We start from the raw sequence: 17,793 nt of genomic DNA, 5'->3' as shown, positions 1-17,793 counted from the left end.
AGAACATGTTATGCTCAGGAAGGAAGAATAAATGTTTAAATGTATGTTTGTTATATTTTTCGATTTGTATGAGTTGCTTTTGTTCTGTCATTTACATCCAAATAAACTTAAAAATAAACTTAAAATTAATGATATCACCACTCCCACACGTATGAAAACATAGCGCAAAAATAAATTTAGGTGAAGTGGTGAAATCTCACCTCTTTTTTCACCTCTTTTTTCACCTCATGAATTCATTGCTTTATAACTCTCTTCCTTGGTTTCTTTTTAGTTGCTTTCTTCACGTCTGTCTCCAACTTGACTGTCTTTCTTCTTCGTCCGTAATGATACCAGTTACTTCCACCAGTCAATGGGTCAAATGGTCTTTCGTAAGGGTTTCCATACATTCCATAGGGACCATACGGAAGAACTGCTGGTGGAGGAAGAGTTCCATCGACTCTATTTAAATGCATTGTTTCACCTTTCATCTGGTCATTAAAGTCTTTTGCGTGTTTTGAAAACTCATCGTCCTTTCCTAAAGCATTTTCCGACTCAGTCGCAACCAAATTGGATGCTTTATTTATGAGCCCTATTTTATTTAATCTTAACTTCTTTGCAACCCAGCCTCCAATCTTTCCTTTATTTGCATCTAATGTCTTCGAAACTCTTCCTCCACTCATTTTATTTACTGCGTCATAAGCTCCAAGTGCTTTTGCTCCAAATGCTAATGCTTTTGTTCCCATTGCGCCTAAAGCTGCCCAAGCTACCATTTACACCATATTAAAATCATCTCTCTTCAATATTATCTCATAAAAGTTCTCGTTACTGGAGAAAGTCAATGAAACATAAACATTCTCACGGGCTTCGCCCTCACCGCTTTGCGGTCTATCTAACTTCTTTCTTATCTCATCTATTCGCTTCAAAATGTCTGAACAATTGCTAACATCTTCTACAACAGTTATTTCATCATGACTGACCTTCAAGAACAAGCTCATTTAATATGCAATTAAAATCATCTCAATAATGAGTCCATCCTTTCCATCTTTAGGTAGCACAACATCTTTCATTGAAGAAGGTTCGACAAGTCTTATGTTAAACTTACTGACAAAGTTTGTTATACTATAATGCTTCGGTGGCGAATACATGTAGTTTGAAAGACATAATATAGATTCTTCAGCAAATTCACTTATACTGGATTTTATAACAATGTTCTCACGAGACCAAATACCACCAATTGACAATCTTGTAAGCAATCCTGCTGAACCTTCTACTGTAAACATCGATGGTAACATTCCACGAAGGTCATCTATTGACATCGTTGAGTCACTGAATTTAAATATTTTCTTAAAGCAATCGTCATTATCTAACCATGCAATAGCTTTGAAGTTTTCATTCGAATATACATCTGCTTCATTAAATGTAAAACCTGACTTCTTTGCAGAGATGACTTTAAAATCTATTGAGTTTGTTTCAAAATTATATGCTATGGTAACTTCTGAAGGTAATGGATGCCCTTCCGCAGTAAGTTGTTCTCTCACTACCGTTTGAAGCTTTGTGTTAAAAACTTTCATGTCATCTCCTGTGTCTAGGTTCACATACACAGCAATGGGAAAACTATCTTGCTTCTTTGTTTCATCATTATACCTCAAAACATTAAAGTTCTTCAATAATATTGTCCTTCCTGCTGGAATACTTCGAACCTGTCTGATTTCAATAGCTTTCTCACCTCCTACATACTCTACCCAATGTCTTGGATATTCATAAGTATACTGACTTTCTTGAATTTTGGTTGGTTTCATCATAACATGTTCATAGTATATCTTTATACTCTTGTCAGTTAGACTCGGTGCTATGTTCTGAATATTTCTGACTTGCATTTTTAATGGAGATAAAATGAAGCATTTAATACATGACGTAGATGAAGACATGAATGAAACTACAGACAAACTTAACTCTTCTCTCATTCTTCCTTTCAGCAAAGATTATGAATTCTGTTCAAATGGTGTGTATTTCTATTGTGGAAAGATGGGTTCAGGTAAGACATTTAACCTCATTCGTCATATACTCATAACAGAGCGTTTAGGAAACGACTCTTACTATGACCAAATCATTATATCAGCAACTTCAGACTCTATGGACTCAACAGCGAAAACATTTATGTCAAAAGTTCAAGCCTCTGTCGTTAAAGTTCCAGACAGTGAACTCATTGAATTTCTTCAACGTTACATTCGACGTAAGAGGAAATATTATGCCATCGTTGAATTTATACAGTCAGGAATGCAAAAGACTTCAGAAGAGATGGAAAGAATTATTGACAAACACCACTTACGTCAATACTCAGGAGTTTACGATATGAAACGACTTACAAACTACATTCTGTCAAAAACTTTCAAAATACCCCTTTCAAAAAGTATCCTTCAAAATCTCTGCTCGTTTGCGACGGACTTTCGCACGGAAAGGTTTTAGTGTCAAAGCCTGACTCACCATTAGCTAACATCATTACTAAAGTCAGACATTACCACTTAACTGTAGCAATACTTATGCAAACATGGCGTTTTCTTGCTTTAAACATAAAACGTCTCATAACTGACTTCGTTATCTTTCAAGGTTTCTCACGTTATGATATTGAACTCATTTGGAAACAGTCAGGTATAACATTACCTTTTGAAGAAATTTGGGAAGCATATAAGTCTCTCATCTCTCCTCGTTCATACCTTGAGATTCATATCATGACTAATACCATTAAAGTCAAAAATATTCCATGGGAACGACCAACATTGTTTTAAAGTTTAACCTTCAATTGACTGATGGTAAACAAATTCCATGCATCTCTGTCGCCATTTCTGTTAATATTTTTGCTGTCATTCATATCATCCACTTCCCCATCCGTTAGCTTTTGAGGATATGCGTTAGAATAGCTGTTCTTAAATGAAGGCTTTTCACCTTTGAGAGCATAAACTCTATAACTTTCTGCATACTTTATGTTTGAACCTCCTGAGCCATCATTGACATAAATTTTTATAGGCTTCCACCCTTTGTTCATGTTCCTGCTTCTTCCCTTAGCTCTTTTGTTCAGTAGTTCTACATCTTTATACACAGCACCTGTCTCAGTGAATTCAACAATATTTTCATTCGTTAGCTTTACATTCAAACCCTTGTCGAGTATATTGTTCATTTCATACATATAAAAGGTTTTTATTCTATATGAAATGAGAAGCAAATCCATCTTAGCTGGTGCCGTTAATGTTCCAATTGAACCAACATCAAATGTTGACTCACGAACGACAAACAATATTGTCATAAAGAACTATAGTTCAGAGTGTTTGAAAGAAAAAGAACCAGAACTGAAATCCGTGAATTTAAACTCAGCTTCAAACGCTAACGCTACATCAGATGTTAAGTTAGAGTATCCACCACTGGACCAAATTCTTTCAAGAGAAGCCAACGACAACCCTTACACAAATGTTCAAACAAATCCTTCAGATAACGTAGACCATTACCTTCTTCAGTTATACCAAACAATTTTACTCAAAGACGATAAGAAGCTTTTGACAAATCTTATAAGCAAGAACCAAATAATTCTAACAAAGGAGGACCTTGAAAATGTTATATCACGAATAACAGGGAAACAATGTGTCATTGACTATCTCGACCCTGAAATCGAATGCTGTGGTCAAACGCCACCATTCATGAAAATAGGTAACATCCGCATCATTGAAACACCAGGAACTACAGGAGTTGAGTTTAAGTATAAATATTCGAACGAGTATACAAAACTTTCAACAGAATATAAGCTTTGTTTGAAATATGTTTTAGTAAATTAAAGCAATTTGTAATATCTATCCAAAACTTCTTCAACAGTATCGAACTCATCTTCATAATGCAAACCTAATCTTATTGACTTGGTGCAGTTTTCACTAACACAATATAGCGCTTTGCGCTCGGCGCCTTTGACGCCTTTTTCTGTTCTCTTGACTGACATAACTAACTCATTTGTTTCATCAAACAGCAATAACCAAAGTTCATGACCTAATACATAACATTCATACTTTATATTTTTAGCTCTGAGTTCTCTTGTAAGCTGTTGCATTTAATATTTTCTAAAAAGTCAACTTCAACAGTCATTCGCACTGGTGCCTTCAGTTCTACAGGCTCTCCTTGAAAGTCAACAAGTCTGAATTGCATGTCTTTCAAATTATGAGGACTAATGCGAACCCATTTACCTAAATGAGTTACTATGACAGGAACGTTTGGAATGAACATTGAATTGACTGCATAACAGAAGGATTTATATTCTACTGAACCTTTACTATTAACTCCTGAAATACCTGTGACATTAGCTATTTTTGACTCAACGTATAAACAATTACCATAACATACGTATGGAACAGATTTCATCTCAATCGTTTTGTCAACACTTTTCAAAGGACATGTCATATGGTATGCTCCCAGAAGCAATTGAACTCTATGACTCATTCGTGTTATCTTAAACTCCTTCGCATAACTGAACTTCAAAACTCCTGCAATAAGTTTAACATTCATTAAGTTTTCTTCGTTCTCCTTGTTTATTGTAGTATTTATGAGCGCATTTAACACTCCAGCTAATGTTTCCATCTTATATTCTACATTATTGTGAAATCTTATTTCGTGCTTCTTTCCATCTATTTCAAGCTCCATGAAATCTGTTTCATCTGTTATAACGAATGAAGCGATAGTATTGAAGTCAACAACTCTGAAAGCAAGCGCTTCATTCTGAAGACCTAAGTTTGTTTGTAGCTTTACTGTCCCGTATTCGTTTGGGTCTGTACTTTGCAAATAGAACAACATTTTATTCTCATTAAAATATGAGTATTGCTGCATATGCGTATGAAGCTGACAGAGCTAAACGTTTATATTTTGGTCAATACTCTCTCACACTTACTGACAAATATATTGTTATTTCTGATGGAAATACCGAGAAATACATAACATGGAAGGACTATGAAAAGTTTGACCCTATTTTAACTCCATGCACTATGCCATTCATTGTAAATGGTGAAGTTGTCATGAAGAACGACACAACTGTTTATAGGTCTGTATATGAAGCGTTAGAATATATGTTGAATTATAATCCCGAAAGATTTGACCCAAGCACTACGTCATGTACAATGCCTTTTATTAAGGATGGTGAAATCGTAAGAGTTCCGAATTCAACGGTTTACACAGCTGTTCAAAACAGTTTACAAAACATTTTAGCGAATATCTTTAATTCAGAAACTACAGAAATAAAATTACCATATATAACAGATGCTAAAGAAATTAAATCAAAAACGACAACATTATTTACGTCACTTAATGATTTAATGACTTATATCATTAATATTCCTGCACCAACTACAGCATTTGATCCAAACTCGACGGTTTGCAGTGTACCTTTCATAAAGTCGCAAACGGACTCTTTGAGTCCTGAAGGTCTTTCAGACCGAAGCGACCAGGGCGAAGCCCATGACAGTTCATTAATTGTTTTAAGGGATTCAACAGTTAATGAATCATTAAAGGCGTCATTAATGAAAATCATTGATTTTAATTCATTCACGAATACATATAATTCATTCATTAATGTTTCATATGCTTCTAAAGAAGGTGAGCCAAAAACTATCGATAAAGCGGTGTATGAAATAAAAGCATCAACGACGAAATTGAATTCGTTAACTTTTGACGGTGATAGTTTCGTTAATGACATAACATCGGGGAAAACAATTTTAACGAAAGAATATTTAAAATCTCATGTTAGTGAGTTCGTTGAAATTGAAAAAGAAGGTGGAATTAAGTTCGATCCACTGAATTTCATTTTCAGCTTAGCGAATGCGGGTGTTAGTTTCGCTGAATGGACAACTATACAGAGTGAAATAAATGCAATATGGACGTTTTTGGGGTCAAAAGCGGGAATGGGTGAGCTTGTAAATGCTGCAAGAACATTAGGTGAAACAGGAAATTTTGTAGATGGTTTTAAAAGACTTGTTTCAAATGTTTTAACAAACACAAAGAAATTATTTAGATATACCATACATAACGGACGGATTTTCGAACAGGTAGCAACAAACCCTCCGGTTATGGCTGCGTTGATGATGGTTAGAGATATAAAACCACGTAACGACGGGAACGAAGAACATGAACAACAGAGCCCAACGGGCTCAGAGCCACATAGTGGCGAGGATACTGGTCGGGTTATTCAAGACATTAAAAACGTGTATCCTGAAGTTATTGATTTATTTAGAGGAGTTAATGATTCAATTTCAAAACATTCTATAACCCTCGATGAAGAGAATAAATTAACAGATTATATATTCGTCATTATTGCAGAATTAATGAAGAGAATAAATGAAAAAGGAATTGGTGATATCATTAATGTCAGCGATGTAATGATGAAAAGAAATTTTGACTCATTATTTACAAAACCGAAAACAGAATATAGTCTTTATGACGTAATTACCGAATTAATGAAAAAGATTAATGATAATAAGAGTTCTGGCGGAAGAGTTGAATTAGAAGTGAATGATGTTAATGAGAAATTAGCCGAAAAAGCAGATAAAAACCACGTTCATTATATAACTTCAGACGAACAGATTATAACGGACTACCATGGATATTTAACACGAAGTGATGAAGCGAAGACAAAAAATGTTAATGAAAGAAGATATAAATACATTCGTGCTAAAGGTTATGACATAAGCTGTACTGTACAGTATGACACAGGTAAAGCACCAGAAGCATTTAGTTATAACGATGAAATTTATGCCTCTACTTTCTCTGTTAATGGTGTATTAGTTGAACCAAGATTTATGTTAAGAGTTAAGGCAAAAATAACGTTTGAAGATGCTATTAAAAGTAAAGCTGACAAAGTTGAACTTGACGCAACGAACAAAGTTTTGAAATCTCATAAACACAACATCTCCGATATAAATGAACTTCAAACTTCTTTAGACAGTAAAGCTGACAAGAACCATACACATAAATCCTTCACTACTGTTAGAGCAGACGACATAATATTGAACTTTGACCTTGGTTCAAGTGCACCATTAGAAAATCCAAGTACAAGCGTAAAAGATACTCTTAACAGTTTAGATAACAGTTGCAGGAACATTGAAAGTCATGCCAGAAACTTTGAAGCACATGAACTACCAGCAATGTTAGATAAGAAAGCAGACAAGAACCATACACATAAATCCTTCACAACTGTTGCTATAGAAAGTATTGAAGGAACGGTTGAAGAAACTGGTGGGGAGGGCGGAGCCCCGCCGCACGCGGCTGCATTATATTGTAAACCTCCTAACTTTCCACAAGGTTTAACATCGGATGACGACATAACGACGATGAGAAACATTAGATGTAAAGATGTTTATGTCATGAAGGATGAACATAATATTAAATTCACTGCTCAAGATTTATATGACAAGAAAGCAGACAAGAACCATACACATAAATCCTTCACTACTGTTAGAGCAGACGACATAATATTGAACTTTGACCTTGGTTCAAGTGCACCTTTAGAGAATCCGAGTACAAGCGTAAAAGATACTCTTAACAATTTAGATAAGAGTTGCAGGAATACCGAAGATCATGCCAGAAACTTTGAAGCATATGAACTACCAGCAATGTTAGACAAGAAAGCAGATAAAACTTATGTGGATGCAGAACTAACAAAGAAATTTTCGAAACCAGATACAATGACATTTACAACAGAAATTATAAATGGTGAACCAGCAACTCCATTTGAATTTGTTAGAGGTCTTCAACCAGATACTTTTGAATTTTTCTTGGATAATTCTATTGAACTAACATTACATTATAAAAGTGGAACAAATGCAACATTTCATCCGGGAGATACATTCCAAATGGTATTTAATGACATAAGTTCTTTAGAATATGTTTATAGAGTTATGAGCATATATGATTTAATATATCCTATAGGAGCTGTTTATACGTCTATGAATCCAATAAATCCAAACACTTTATTTGGTGGTAGATGGTATGAAATAGTTGACAGTTTTCCATTCTACACTAATACGCAGTCAATGAAGATGGGAGGTTCAAAGAAAATAGGTATTGAAAACCTTCCTTCACATATGCATAGGTTCAGTGGAAGAACATCTGTGGAAGGAAACCATTCACATTCAATAACAAAAAGAGGTTATACAAATCTTGCAGCGGGTTCGGATAGACAGGGAATGCATAGATATGATATCACAACTGACCCCAAAGATGTTAGCACAGGTATTTTCTGTGGAACTGCAGGAAATCATACACATGTTGTAGCTGGTATTACAGACCCAGCAGGTAATGGAAAAGATTATATGCCTCCTTATATAACAATGCACGCTTGGATACGAGTTGGTTAAAATCTTTAACTTTACATAAATGAGCTTGAAAGAAGTATTCGAACAACATCCATGGAGGTCATTTAAGAAGTTCAATGAAGCTGCAAAGAGTTCGGGATTTACTAACAGAGCTGAAGTGAAAAGGTTCTTTGACAAAAATGTTGTACATCAAACAAAAATAAATCCTTACGACTACTTTTTACCAATTTACTCCAACACTCCTGACGCATACCAATTTGACACTCTCATTCAAAGCAGAAAAGGAGGACATAAACCATTCCTCATCTTCATAAATGTTAACACTCGTAAAGCATATGCGTATATAATGAGAAATAAAGGAACTCATGAAGTGTTAAGAGTTTTACAAAAGTTTGTAGAGAACATAGCCCAAGTATTTTAACATCAGACCAAGACGGTGCATACCTCAGCAACGAAATCACAGAATTTCTCATTAAGCATAACATAACTCACTACACTACTGAAGACCATAACCATAACATACTCGGTATCATTAACCGCTTCATAAGGACTCTCAGAGATTTAAATCAAGAGCGAGACTTTACCGAAGAAACAATGAAACATTTTCTCGAAGTATATAATTCCTCAACACATTCTACAACAGGACATACACCAAATTCAATGACACAACAACAAGAAGAAAAGTATATACAAAAGAAACGAAGCCAAACACAAAATATCAGAAATTCAACACAATTTACTCTCATTCCTGGTACAAAAGTTCGTGTAGTTCTTGACGACAAACCATTGACAAAGAAACGTTTAAGGTTAAGTCGAAATTATTATATCGTAGACTCTACGCAAGGTAATGGATATCTTATAAAAGCTGCTGACGACTCCATAGCATTTTACCCTCGACATAAATTAGTCGAAAGTAGTAATGGCAAACTTGCTGAAACCATTGACGAAGCAAAGCGAGGAGTGGTTATTGAAATACTTGACTATAACACAAACGATGACACTTATAAAGTAAGATATGAAGGAGGCGTTGAAGATGTTATACCATCTAAGAACTTGAGAGAATCTAAACCAACTCATCTGGGACCATTAGAGCGGGAGTACTGGAAAGATAAAAACATGCCAGAAAGAATAAGAAAATTCTTCTAAACTTTTTCGTTGGATGTAAATCAGACAAAAATATAATTTAGGTGAAGAGGTGAGATTTCACCTGTTTTCTCACCTCTTTTTTCACCTCTTGAACTTTTTATAACATTCGGTCATAACTTCATCAATTTCATTTAAATCACGATTTAAAAACTCATTGACTTCATCTTCAACCGTGTCATCTTGTAATAAGAATATTTTCTTTAGTTTCATGTCAACATCCCGAACAGCACAAAGGATAAAATCATATTCATTTCTTCCGTTAAACATACTTTTTCTTTCTCGTTCATCGTTAAATAAATTATTGAAAATATAAACAGCGGTGTAAAAGTTATGTACTGTGTTAAATGTTGAAGCTTCACCTATTTTAGATTTTAGGATTCTTTTAGTAAGTAAATTGTTATCGTTCTTTCTCTTTTCCTTATCGTTCATGTCGAATCTGTCGAACCACATATCCTGTATTTCATCGAATTTACGAACTATAGAATCCGTCATTTCCCTGGTTAATGAGGGGTAATCATTATTAATTTTTTCATATAATTTGTCCATATGATTTTCATCGACGTTTCCGGAAAGCATTTAATTAAAGCAAAAATATATTATAGGTGAAGAGGTGAGATGTCACCCGTTTTCTCACCTGTTTTCTCACCCCAGTTTTTCACAAGCGTTTTACATGAATTGTACGATGTATATTTGAAATCCTAAACAATTTCGTAGCTTCTATTTCTTCTGTCAGTATGTCAAAAGTTTTAACAATGCCGAAAGTTTCTTTATATTTCTTCTTGACGTCAGATAGAAGGAAATCGTCAGCAGTTGGATAGTTTTTGTTCAGAAATGCTAACATGTCCATTTTATTTTCTGCTGGCTTTTCTGCTTCTTTCTTTAAGTCTGCATAGTCGTTTCGCATTCTTTCTATCTCTTTGACGGAGTAGTTATATTTCCTAATTGCTGCTTTACATTTAGAACATTGCGGATTCATTTTTGCGTTATATTCTGAAACCTTACCTGCTAAAACAACTAAGGCGTCAATGGTTTTCTTTAACTCAAAAGCAGTTGGTCTTATCTGTTCGTTCCATATTTTACCTCTTCTATCTTTATCTCTTATCTGCCATACACATTCAGCAACTAACGAAACAAAGTTATCGTAGGTCTTAAACTCCCCGGATTTATATATGTCAGAAACATTCTTATATACCATGTCGCAATCTTTGTCCATAACCTTATGGTTGCAATGAAATCCTAGAAACTCATAGTTTACCTTTCGAATGAACTTCTTTATTTCTACTGAGTCAGTTGGTTTCACTTCTATTTCATCGAATTCAGGAATAGTTAGTTTTTGATGCTGAATTTCAGGTAGTTTAGGTAAATGGTCAATAATGTCCTGCATTTCATAAAGATACTGTTCATTTGTTTCATCTTTCGCACTACAGTCTAAATTACTTGTTAAAAGTTCTTGCTTTATCTTCTGGATTTTTGTTTCGAAAGTATATGAAGAAGGAATGAAGCTTTTCATCTCTACTAACATAGATGTTGGATTCATGACTAACGAGTTTGGTGAAGTTGTTGTGGACAGAGTCCCGCCGTTCGCGGCTTGAATTGTTGTTGTGCCGATTGTTGAAATCATATCTTTACATACAAAATAAAAAAATAAATAAAAATAAAACTAACGTTATTTTTCTATCTTAAGGGAAAATTCATGAGGGTGAGAAATTAGGTGAAAAAAGAGGTGACATCTCACCTCTTCACCTATAATATATTTTTGGTCATTTACACTCATTTACGAAGAAGTTATGACAAAGCATTTACGAAGAAGTTATGACAAAGCATTTACGAAGAAGTTATGACAAAGTCATGAGGGTGAAAATTAGGTGAGAAAACAGGTGAGATGTCACCTCTTCACCTATAATATATTTTTGGTCATTTACACTCATTTACGAAGAAGTTATGACAAAGCATTTACGAAGAAGTTATGACAAAGCATTTACGAAGAAGTTATGACAAAGTCACGAGGGTGAAAAAAGAGGTGACATCTCACCTCTTCACCTATAATATATTTTTGGTCAAAGCTTCCACGAGAGAAAAGATTCCTCATTCGCTAAGGATTCCAAAAATGAAAAAATCATTGATTTCGGCTGAGAAAAAACAGCAAAACCCTTCTTCCACGGGAACAAAGAAATAAAGAAGAAATAAAGTAAATTTTTTATTTATTCCCGTGGAAGATAGAGCACTTTTATGACACTTTTTATTCACGACAAACAAGACAAATAAAGAAAATAAGAAAATACGGCGCTGTCGCGGTTCGAACCACAGACCTTGACCCCTCCATAACACCACCTTAGACCACTGTGCTACGTAGCCTGTCGACATAAGATTTTATAAATTGCATATTTGACGTAAATTTATTTCCATCTGGCTTCCCACTGCATAAGATATTCATACGTGTTTGTAAGACATTCATTAAACTTCTTTTCTATTGCATCTAATCTTGCGTTATTTTTTTCAATAACTTGTCTGTATTCTTCATCATCTCCAGCAGTGTTTGGGTCTTCACGTTTAAAATATTCATTGTTAACCAATTTTTTATCTACAAATTTTATTAGTGTTTGATTCACTTCGTTATGATAACGGTCATATTCTTTCAATACGTAAGTGAAGACAAAATGCGTCGTACCTTCAATCTTAAAGCTTAAAGAACTTTCAACACAGTTTTGAGGGTCTGTCAGTGCGTCAATGAGATAGTATTCGAAGTCAGTCAATAATCTTTTTAAAGTCATTTCATACAGGATAAAATTTAATGTTGTGAAGAAATAGTGTTTATCTCAGAAAAAATAAAGTTAGTTTTTATTTTATTTATTTTTTTATCCTGTATGTAAGAACAGTAATGTCAACATTAGAGAACACAACAACTGCTATCGTTCATGAAGCCATAAATGAAGAATACGAATACATACAATATAACAAACAATTGAGACTCATTCGTTCAGTCAAAGATGATATGTATCAAATGCAAAGTATAATGAACGCTCTTCGTTCTACAAAGCAAGCATATCATTGGTTTGAAAACCAACAGGCAAAAGAACTTTTAGAAGAATTTCCTCATATGATTGCTTCCTCGGAAAACCGAGGGAAGAGATTCCGTACGAAAATCGCAAGAATTTGGCACCTGGTTTGAAAGGTTATTATGTTCATAGACTTTTAGTAAATGCTGTAGCAATGTGGGCTTCACCTCGTTATGCTTGTTATATTTTCATGATGTTAGATGAACTATATAAAGCAGAACGTGGAGAGATGGAAAAGAAACTTCAAGCAAAAGATGAAGTCATTGAATCCAAAGACAAAAGCATACAGAAAAGAATACCACGTTCAGTACCAAAAGGAAAGGAAAAGAGTTATAAGTATATGATTTATACTGAAGAGTTGGAGAAAGAAGAAGATAGAGATATGGTTATGTTGCATTTAGTCAGAAGAAACAACAAAAGCTTTTACGACTTAGCTAAGATATATAAATCTGACAGAAACTGGTTCTATCGTGAAAACTTACCGATTTCAATGACACCGAATGAGCAAATAAAGGAAATTGTCAAAAATACTCTTCCTCAAACACACTATGACATCAAAGGTTGCACAATACTTACATTCAAAGAAGACTTAACATTACTGAAAGAAAAGATAACAGAATATTTCGATAACTTCAAAGAGGAAGAATGAAGTCACGACAACATTAACGAAGAAGTCACGACAACATTAACGAAGAGAGAATGAGGTGAAAAAAGAGACCCAAAGGGTCAGAGCCGCAAAGCGGCTAGGTGATATCTCACCTCTTCACCAAAAATATATTTTTGGTTAAATAGCTTCAGGGTCAATTTCTTCAACCATTTCACTTCCTTCGTCAATGTCAATTGAAGCTTCTTCAACCTTTGGTAAGAACTTTGTATAACATCTTTGTTCGTTATTGTCTTCAGAGATGAAGGATAATATTTCACAGATGTTTCACCCTTCTTATATTCTTTCTGTTCGGAAAGATTCATAGCAATACTGAAGAAGTCAATGTTGGAGTTCTTTATGACAGTATAGTGTGTATCTTTGACATTCACGAAGAAACCCTTTTGTTTCAAAACTACTGCTAACCTTGTGAAGTATAACGTTTGCGGTCAATGACGATAGCTAATGGTCTGACATACTGACCAAACTTAGATTCTTTCACAAACTTCTTGTTAAAGATAACATTAACGTTTGAAGCATTATTGAACTCATTCTTGATGGCAGTAGCGAGAGCATTGTATGAAAAGAACTTGCAATCTTGCATGTGTTTCATTAAAATAAAAATATTAAATTATTTTGAAAAATAACTTAAAAAAAATCTAATCTAATTTTTTCAAAAAATATTTTTTTATTTCCTACTAAAGATGTATCGGAAGTTGTCTAAGTTAGAACACTCGGAAATAAAACAACTTCTTACAGAAGCTAATATAGATGTTGCAAAGCATTACGCAACAAACAAAAAGCACTCGCTGACTTCATTAAAGACTATAATGGTGCAATAAGTTATGATAGAATTCATGAGTTCATAAAGCCGCAACGCGGCGAGGACGAAGTCCATGCAAGAGCATTTCCTTTAAATGACATTGCTATTGACTTATATCATAGACGTTCAGTACCTCATGAAGTAAGAAGAGAGATGTTTGACATAACAAATGCAAACGTTGGTGAAACAAGAAGAGCTGTACCTCATGAAGTAAGAAGAGAGATGTTTGACATAACAAAGCCGCATGACGGCGCGGGCGTAGCCCATGCAAACGTTGGTGAAACACGAAAGAGAGATGACACACTGAAACAACAGAGAAGAGAGATGTTTAAAAGTGCTATAGAACAAGTTCGCAAAGCTAACGATGTCATTCGTTCCATTGACGACAAACCAAAAGAAGGTGAGAGATGGTTAAAGAAAGATGAAGAGAATAGGAAGAGAAATGTGAAGTCAGGCAATAGACTCATTGACTTTAACATCGAAGCTTTAGATGAACCAAACAGAGACTACTTACACAAACATTTCGGTAAGGTTTTCATGAGACTCTTAGAGAAAATTAAAATAAACTCGCAACAGAGATGGATGGTATGTTATAAACTTGGTGGAAAGTATGAATGTTCTACGTTAAACCTCAATAATATTGGAACATTACTACATCAGCTCTTGAAGGAGAACTTTATATCAGAGATAGAAGCAAATGCTGCAGGTATTGTTGAAATGCACTATGACTTCTTCTTGACAAACATAAAGAATCTTACCGAAATAAAGATGTATGATTTAACAGAATATGAAGGCTTAACGATGTCAGATGTAAAGAAAGGCAAACCAAAAAAGAGACCATATAGAGATGAAAGCACACTGACAAATGACCAGAAAGCCATTTTGGAAGCTCTTAAGCAAACAGGAAACCCAGCACTTATAGAAAGCTTTTGGAAAGATAATGGTGAAAAGAAGTTTTATAAGAAGAGAAGCGGTCAGTTCTTCTGGAATATCTTTTGACATTACCTATAAATCTTTGAATCGCTACCAGGAAATCTTCAATGAAACTGAACAAAAGAATGCAACACTTATGACAGAGGACAATTGGTTCGTGTTATTGCTCTGCTTCAGGCTGGAGTAATAGTGAAGAAACTCATTGACGACACATGAAGAAGGGATTTTTATGTCTGTGTTAGAGACTTTCCTCCAAAGTAAAGTCTAAGGAAGATTTCTCGATTCAACAGGTATAGCATTTAATGTTACAATTGGTTATTTCAATGGATAAGACATATGAAATAAAGGAATATAATTACCAAAGATGGCGAAAACTGTTAGAACTATTGACATTACTTCTTGTTGACGACTACAATGCTAAATGAAAGATTACCAATTGACAACAGTACTTCAATTCGAAAACTATACTAGAATTCATTGAGGTGTGTGGAATGTAAATTGGAGACCAGATGAAGATTTATACAAAGAGAGGAAGATAAAATGAGTTCGTTAATGATAGAACAAAACCCGCTATGGGATTGTTATGAAAACATTTGTGGGAGCTTGCAATATTTCGAACTATTTCTTATGGAGAAGAACTTTTCACCATATACTACTGATTTATATAAACAAACCTTGACCATTTGAAAGATTTTTGCTATTGGTCCAAAAGTTATTTGTGTATCAACTGAAGAAGAACTAGCATGAGGTCAAAAGAGTAACATGAAGCTTAAATTGTAATTTCATTCCTGTGAGCACGTTTCTTTGCTGACTTTGAGCTGTAGCACAGGACGGCTTTCATAAAGCTTGTTAGACTTCATCTGTTATGACAGTGAGAAGAATGATTCAGTGATAGTGAAAAGAACATTACGGAGGTCAAGCAGAACTGTGCAACCCGAATTTTTTGGAAAGAGCCTGACGGTTCTTAGTATTATTTCCTACAGCTCATTCGAGCTGTTATGAATAGACATACTTCATCTCTTAAACACATGACAGAAGGAAAAGGAACTCCCATCATTTAATGGTTCACGAACCATGCAAATAACTGGGTTTTATTTAAAGGACGGGCAATTATTATAAAAGACTCTTACAGTGTTATAATAAAAGCTTAAACTATTTCCTTGCTATGTTTAACTTACAAACAGGACGAAGAAGTATTTCCATATCAACTACTACAGCAGTGTTTTGTTAGCAAATGACAAAGAATGGTTGTCATTTTGAGCATGTAAGTTTATCCATGATGCAGATACATTCATGAAAAACATAGATTCATCAAAGGTTAGCAGAATAGATTGAAAACCACTTCGACTTAGAAAAATATAGCACGTTTCTGCAACAAGAATGTAAGAATTTTAAGAGAAGGTTTTGTTAATAGTTCAATACGGAGCAATGACTTTATTGAAAGAGTTTGATTTAAAAACGTGTATGACTACGTTAGTATTTTGTTCATAATTGCTACAAATTGTTTTGAGAACAAGTATACTTCCCCGAATGGAAATCTTTATGACCTCTCAATAAACAAGAGAATTTATTTTCGAGATGCATTCAGGTGGTCGAAAAAGAATTGTATGTTGTCAGATAACATGAAACAAGAGGCAGAAAATAGAAACTCATTGCTGACTTCGACCTGTTTGACACTTATAATCCTTCCGTGCTTATAGCAAGGGACTTGTATACTTGATATTGAGAGTAGAGTTTCCAAAAGATGTTTGGAGAGGACAAATGTTAAGAGGTGCACGAGTATCTCATGGAGACATTTATTGAAATTAGTAATGACCAAATTGGATGGAAGGGTGGACGAAAAAGCGTCGATGATGTGAAGAAGTTTATGTCATGGCTTCGTCTGTTCCTATTAAGATAACAGGATTGGTATATTGAGGGAATGATGAGCACTCAGACAGCATATATACACAGGATCTGTGGTGAGATGCTACAGATTAACGGTTCACGGACTTGAGGAGGTTTCAATTTAATCGTTTGGGCGACCTTTGGAATATACAATCCAGAAACTTAACGTTCAAGAAGGTTTCACCCTTGCCTGTTCAATGATACTGTTGAATAGTAAAGAATATACCATTACACATTTTTAGACTGACTTTTCAGTAAGGAGATGATCAATTGAGAGGTGTAGTGTGAGAGTTTGTTCGCATGGATCTAGTTTATGTTGAAGGACCGAAATGGCATTAGCGGGCCTTAAGTGAGCAATAGAGATGAGTAAGAGTTGTTTGAGGTTAAGGGTTAAAGGTAATGGAGTAAAGGAAGGGAAGACCACCCTTTCACAAGAACTTATAGAAAGTGCATTCTCTGATAACTGAGCCTTTAAATGGGCACTATAGCTGAGGTCGTCGCTATTGAGAGTCAAAATAACGCATTGAATGTAGAGGCGTAACATGAGCAAAAGATGCTAATAAGAATCTATACGCTGATAATTTAAACATATAGTGAAGTTTCGAAGGTCTGTGGATGGTTCAGATAAACACTATTTTCAAGCTAACGAAGAAGCTGTGGTGCAAGAACTCTTTAACTTTGTCCACTTGGTGTTAATATTCGTTATGTTCAATGTTAACGTAGTTATTGAATGAAGTTTCTTGTTTACTGCTGAAGATATGGAGGCGGGTTTTCTTAAAATCGCTATTTAACCTAAGGAGGGTGTGAGAGAGGGTTGTGCCGGGACAGGATAATGTGAAGGCATTATGTAATGTGAACTGATGAAGTCTCAGCAATCGTAGCAGCAGAGTGTTTAGAAGAGAGTAGAGTTGGTCGGACTAGGATGTGAATGTGTGAGGGTGGAGTAGAACGTTCGGTGGTGCAACTCTCTCATGAGAATGCAGGAACCTA

The 17,793-nt window shown here is 34.8% G+C and overlaps 14 protein-coding genes and 1 pseudogene across 15 annotated transcripts, besides 1 other annotated feature; 7 read left to right on the top strand and 8 right to left on the bottom strand.

The window, feature by feature from the left end:
- Positions 1-16,829: part of a mobile genetic element that runs on past the window's edge.
- TVAGG3_0639490 (protein of unknown function, DUF4107 family) lies at positions 234-749 on the bottom strand (the record flags this gene model as incomplete). Its single annotated transcript, XM_001298360.1, has 1 exon — positions 234-749. One exon carries the CDS (start codon positions 747-749, stop codon positions 234-236), a length of 516 nt encoding a protein of 171 aa, XP_001298361.1.
- Positions 975-1,295, bottom strand: TVAGG3_0639480 (uncharacterized protein; the record flags this gene model as incomplete). The annotated part of the gene is made up of 1 exon (XM_051241190.1): positions 975-1,295. One exon carries the CDS (start codon positions 1,293-1,295, stop codon positions 975-977), a length of 321 nt encoding a protein of 106 aa, XP_051087777.1.
- Positions 1,549-1,743, top strand: TVAGG3_0639470 (uncharacterized protein; the record flags this gene model as incomplete). The annotated part of the gene is made up of 1 exon (XM_051241189.1): positions 1,549-1,743. The coding sequence occupies one exon, from the start codon at positions 1,549-1,551 to the stop codon at positions 1,741-1,743; it is 195 nt and encodes a 64-aa protein (XP_051087776.1).
- TVAGG3_0639460 (uncharacterized protein) lies at positions 2,801-3,163 on the bottom strand (the record flags this gene model as incomplete). Its single annotated transcript, XM_051241188.1, has 1 exon — positions 2,801-3,163. A coding segment is annotated over one exon (363 nt), but the record flags the coding sequence as incomplete, so codon positions are not given.
- Positions 3,189-3,900, top strand: TVAGG3_0639450 (annotated as a pseudogene). Its single transcript has one exon. A coding segment is annotated over exon 1 (712 nt).
- Positions 4,030-4,593, bottom strand: TVAGG3_0639440 (uncharacterized protein; the record flags this gene model as incomplete). Its single annotated transcript, XM_051241187.1, has 1 exon — positions 4,030-4,593. The coding sequence occupies one exon, from the start codon at positions 4,591-4,593 to the stop codon at positions 4,030-4,032; it is 564 nt and encodes a 187-aa protein (XP_051087774.1).
- On the top strand, positions 4,824-5,777 carry TVAGG3_0639430 (organellar and viral DNA polymerase type B; the record flags this gene model as incomplete). Its single annotated transcript, XM_051241186.1, has 1 exon — positions 4,824-5,777. A coding segment is annotated over one exon (954 nt), but the record flags the coding sequence as incomplete, so codon positions are not given.
- Positions 5,907-6,735, top strand: TVAGG3_0639420 (uncharacterized protein; the record flags this gene model as incomplete). The annotated part of the gene is made up of 1 exon (XM_051241185.1): positions 5,907-6,735. A coding segment is annotated over one exon (829 nt), but the record flags the coding sequence as incomplete, so codon positions are not given.
- TVAGG3_0639410 (keratin-associated protein family) lies at positions 7,146-7,983 on the top strand (the record flags this gene model as incomplete). Its single annotated transcript, XM_051241184.1, has 1 exon — positions 7,146-7,983. A coding segment is annotated over one exon (838 nt), but the record flags the coding sequence as incomplete, so codon positions are not given.
- TVAGG3_0639400 (integrase core domain containing protein family) lies at positions 8,910-9,461 on the top strand (the record flags this gene model as incomplete). Its single annotated transcript, XM_051241183.1, has 1 exon — positions 8,910-9,461. One exon carries the CDS (start codon positions 8,910-8,912, stop codon positions 9,459-9,461), a length of 552 nt encoding a protein of 183 aa, XP_051087770.1.
- Positions 9,543-9,953, bottom strand: TVAGG3_0639390 (uncharacterized protein; the record flags this gene model as incomplete). The annotated part of the gene is made up of 1 exon (XM_051241182.1): positions 9,543-9,953. One exon carries the CDS (start codon positions 9,951-9,953, stop codon positions 9,543-9,545), a length of 411 nt encoding a protein of 136 aa, XP_051087769.1.
- TVAGG3_0639380 (organellar and viral DNA polymerase type B) lies at positions 10,301-11,082 on the bottom strand (the record flags this gene model as incomplete). Its single annotated transcript, XM_051241181.1, has 1 exon — positions 10,301-11,082. A coding segment is annotated over one exon (782 nt), but the record flags the coding sequence as incomplete, so codon positions are not given.
- On the bottom strand, positions 11,858-12,232 carry TVAGG3_0639370 (uncharacterized protein; the record flags this gene model as incomplete). The annotated part of the gene is made up of 1 exon (XM_051241180.1): positions 11,858-12,232. One exon carries the CDS (start codon positions 12,230-12,232, stop codon positions 11,858-11,860), a length of 375 nt encoding a protein of 124 aa, XP_051087767.1.
- On the top strand, positions 12,711-13,166 carry TVAGG3_0639360 (uncharacterized protein; the record flags this gene model as incomplete). The annotated part of the gene is made up of 1 exon (XM_051241179.1): positions 12,711-13,166. The coding sequence occupies one exon, from the start codon at positions 12,711-12,713 to the stop codon at positions 13,164-13,166; it is 456 nt and encodes a 151-aa protein (XP_051087766.1).
- Positions 16,830-17,041: 212 nt separating the features above from the next.
- Positions 17,042-17,347, bottom strand: TVAGG3_0639340 (uncharacterized protein; the record flags this gene model as incomplete). The annotated part of the gene is made up of 1 exon (XM_051241178.1): positions 17,042-17,347. One exon carries the CDS (start codon positions 17,345-17,347, stop codon positions 17,042-17,044), a length of 306 nt encoding a protein of 101 aa, XP_051087765.1.
- Positions 17,348-17,793: the final 446 nt, after the last annotated feature.

This window comes from Trichomonas vaginalis, chromosome III, assembly GCF_026262505.1.
Source record: "Trichomonas vaginalis G3 chromosome III, whole genome shotgun sequence".
Lineage (NCBI taxonomy): Eukaryota > Parabasalia > Trichomonadida > Trichomonadidae > Trichomonas > Trichomonas vaginalis.
Note: the sequence above shows the minus strand (reverse complement) of the source record. Positions and strands in the feature narration are given on the sequence as shown.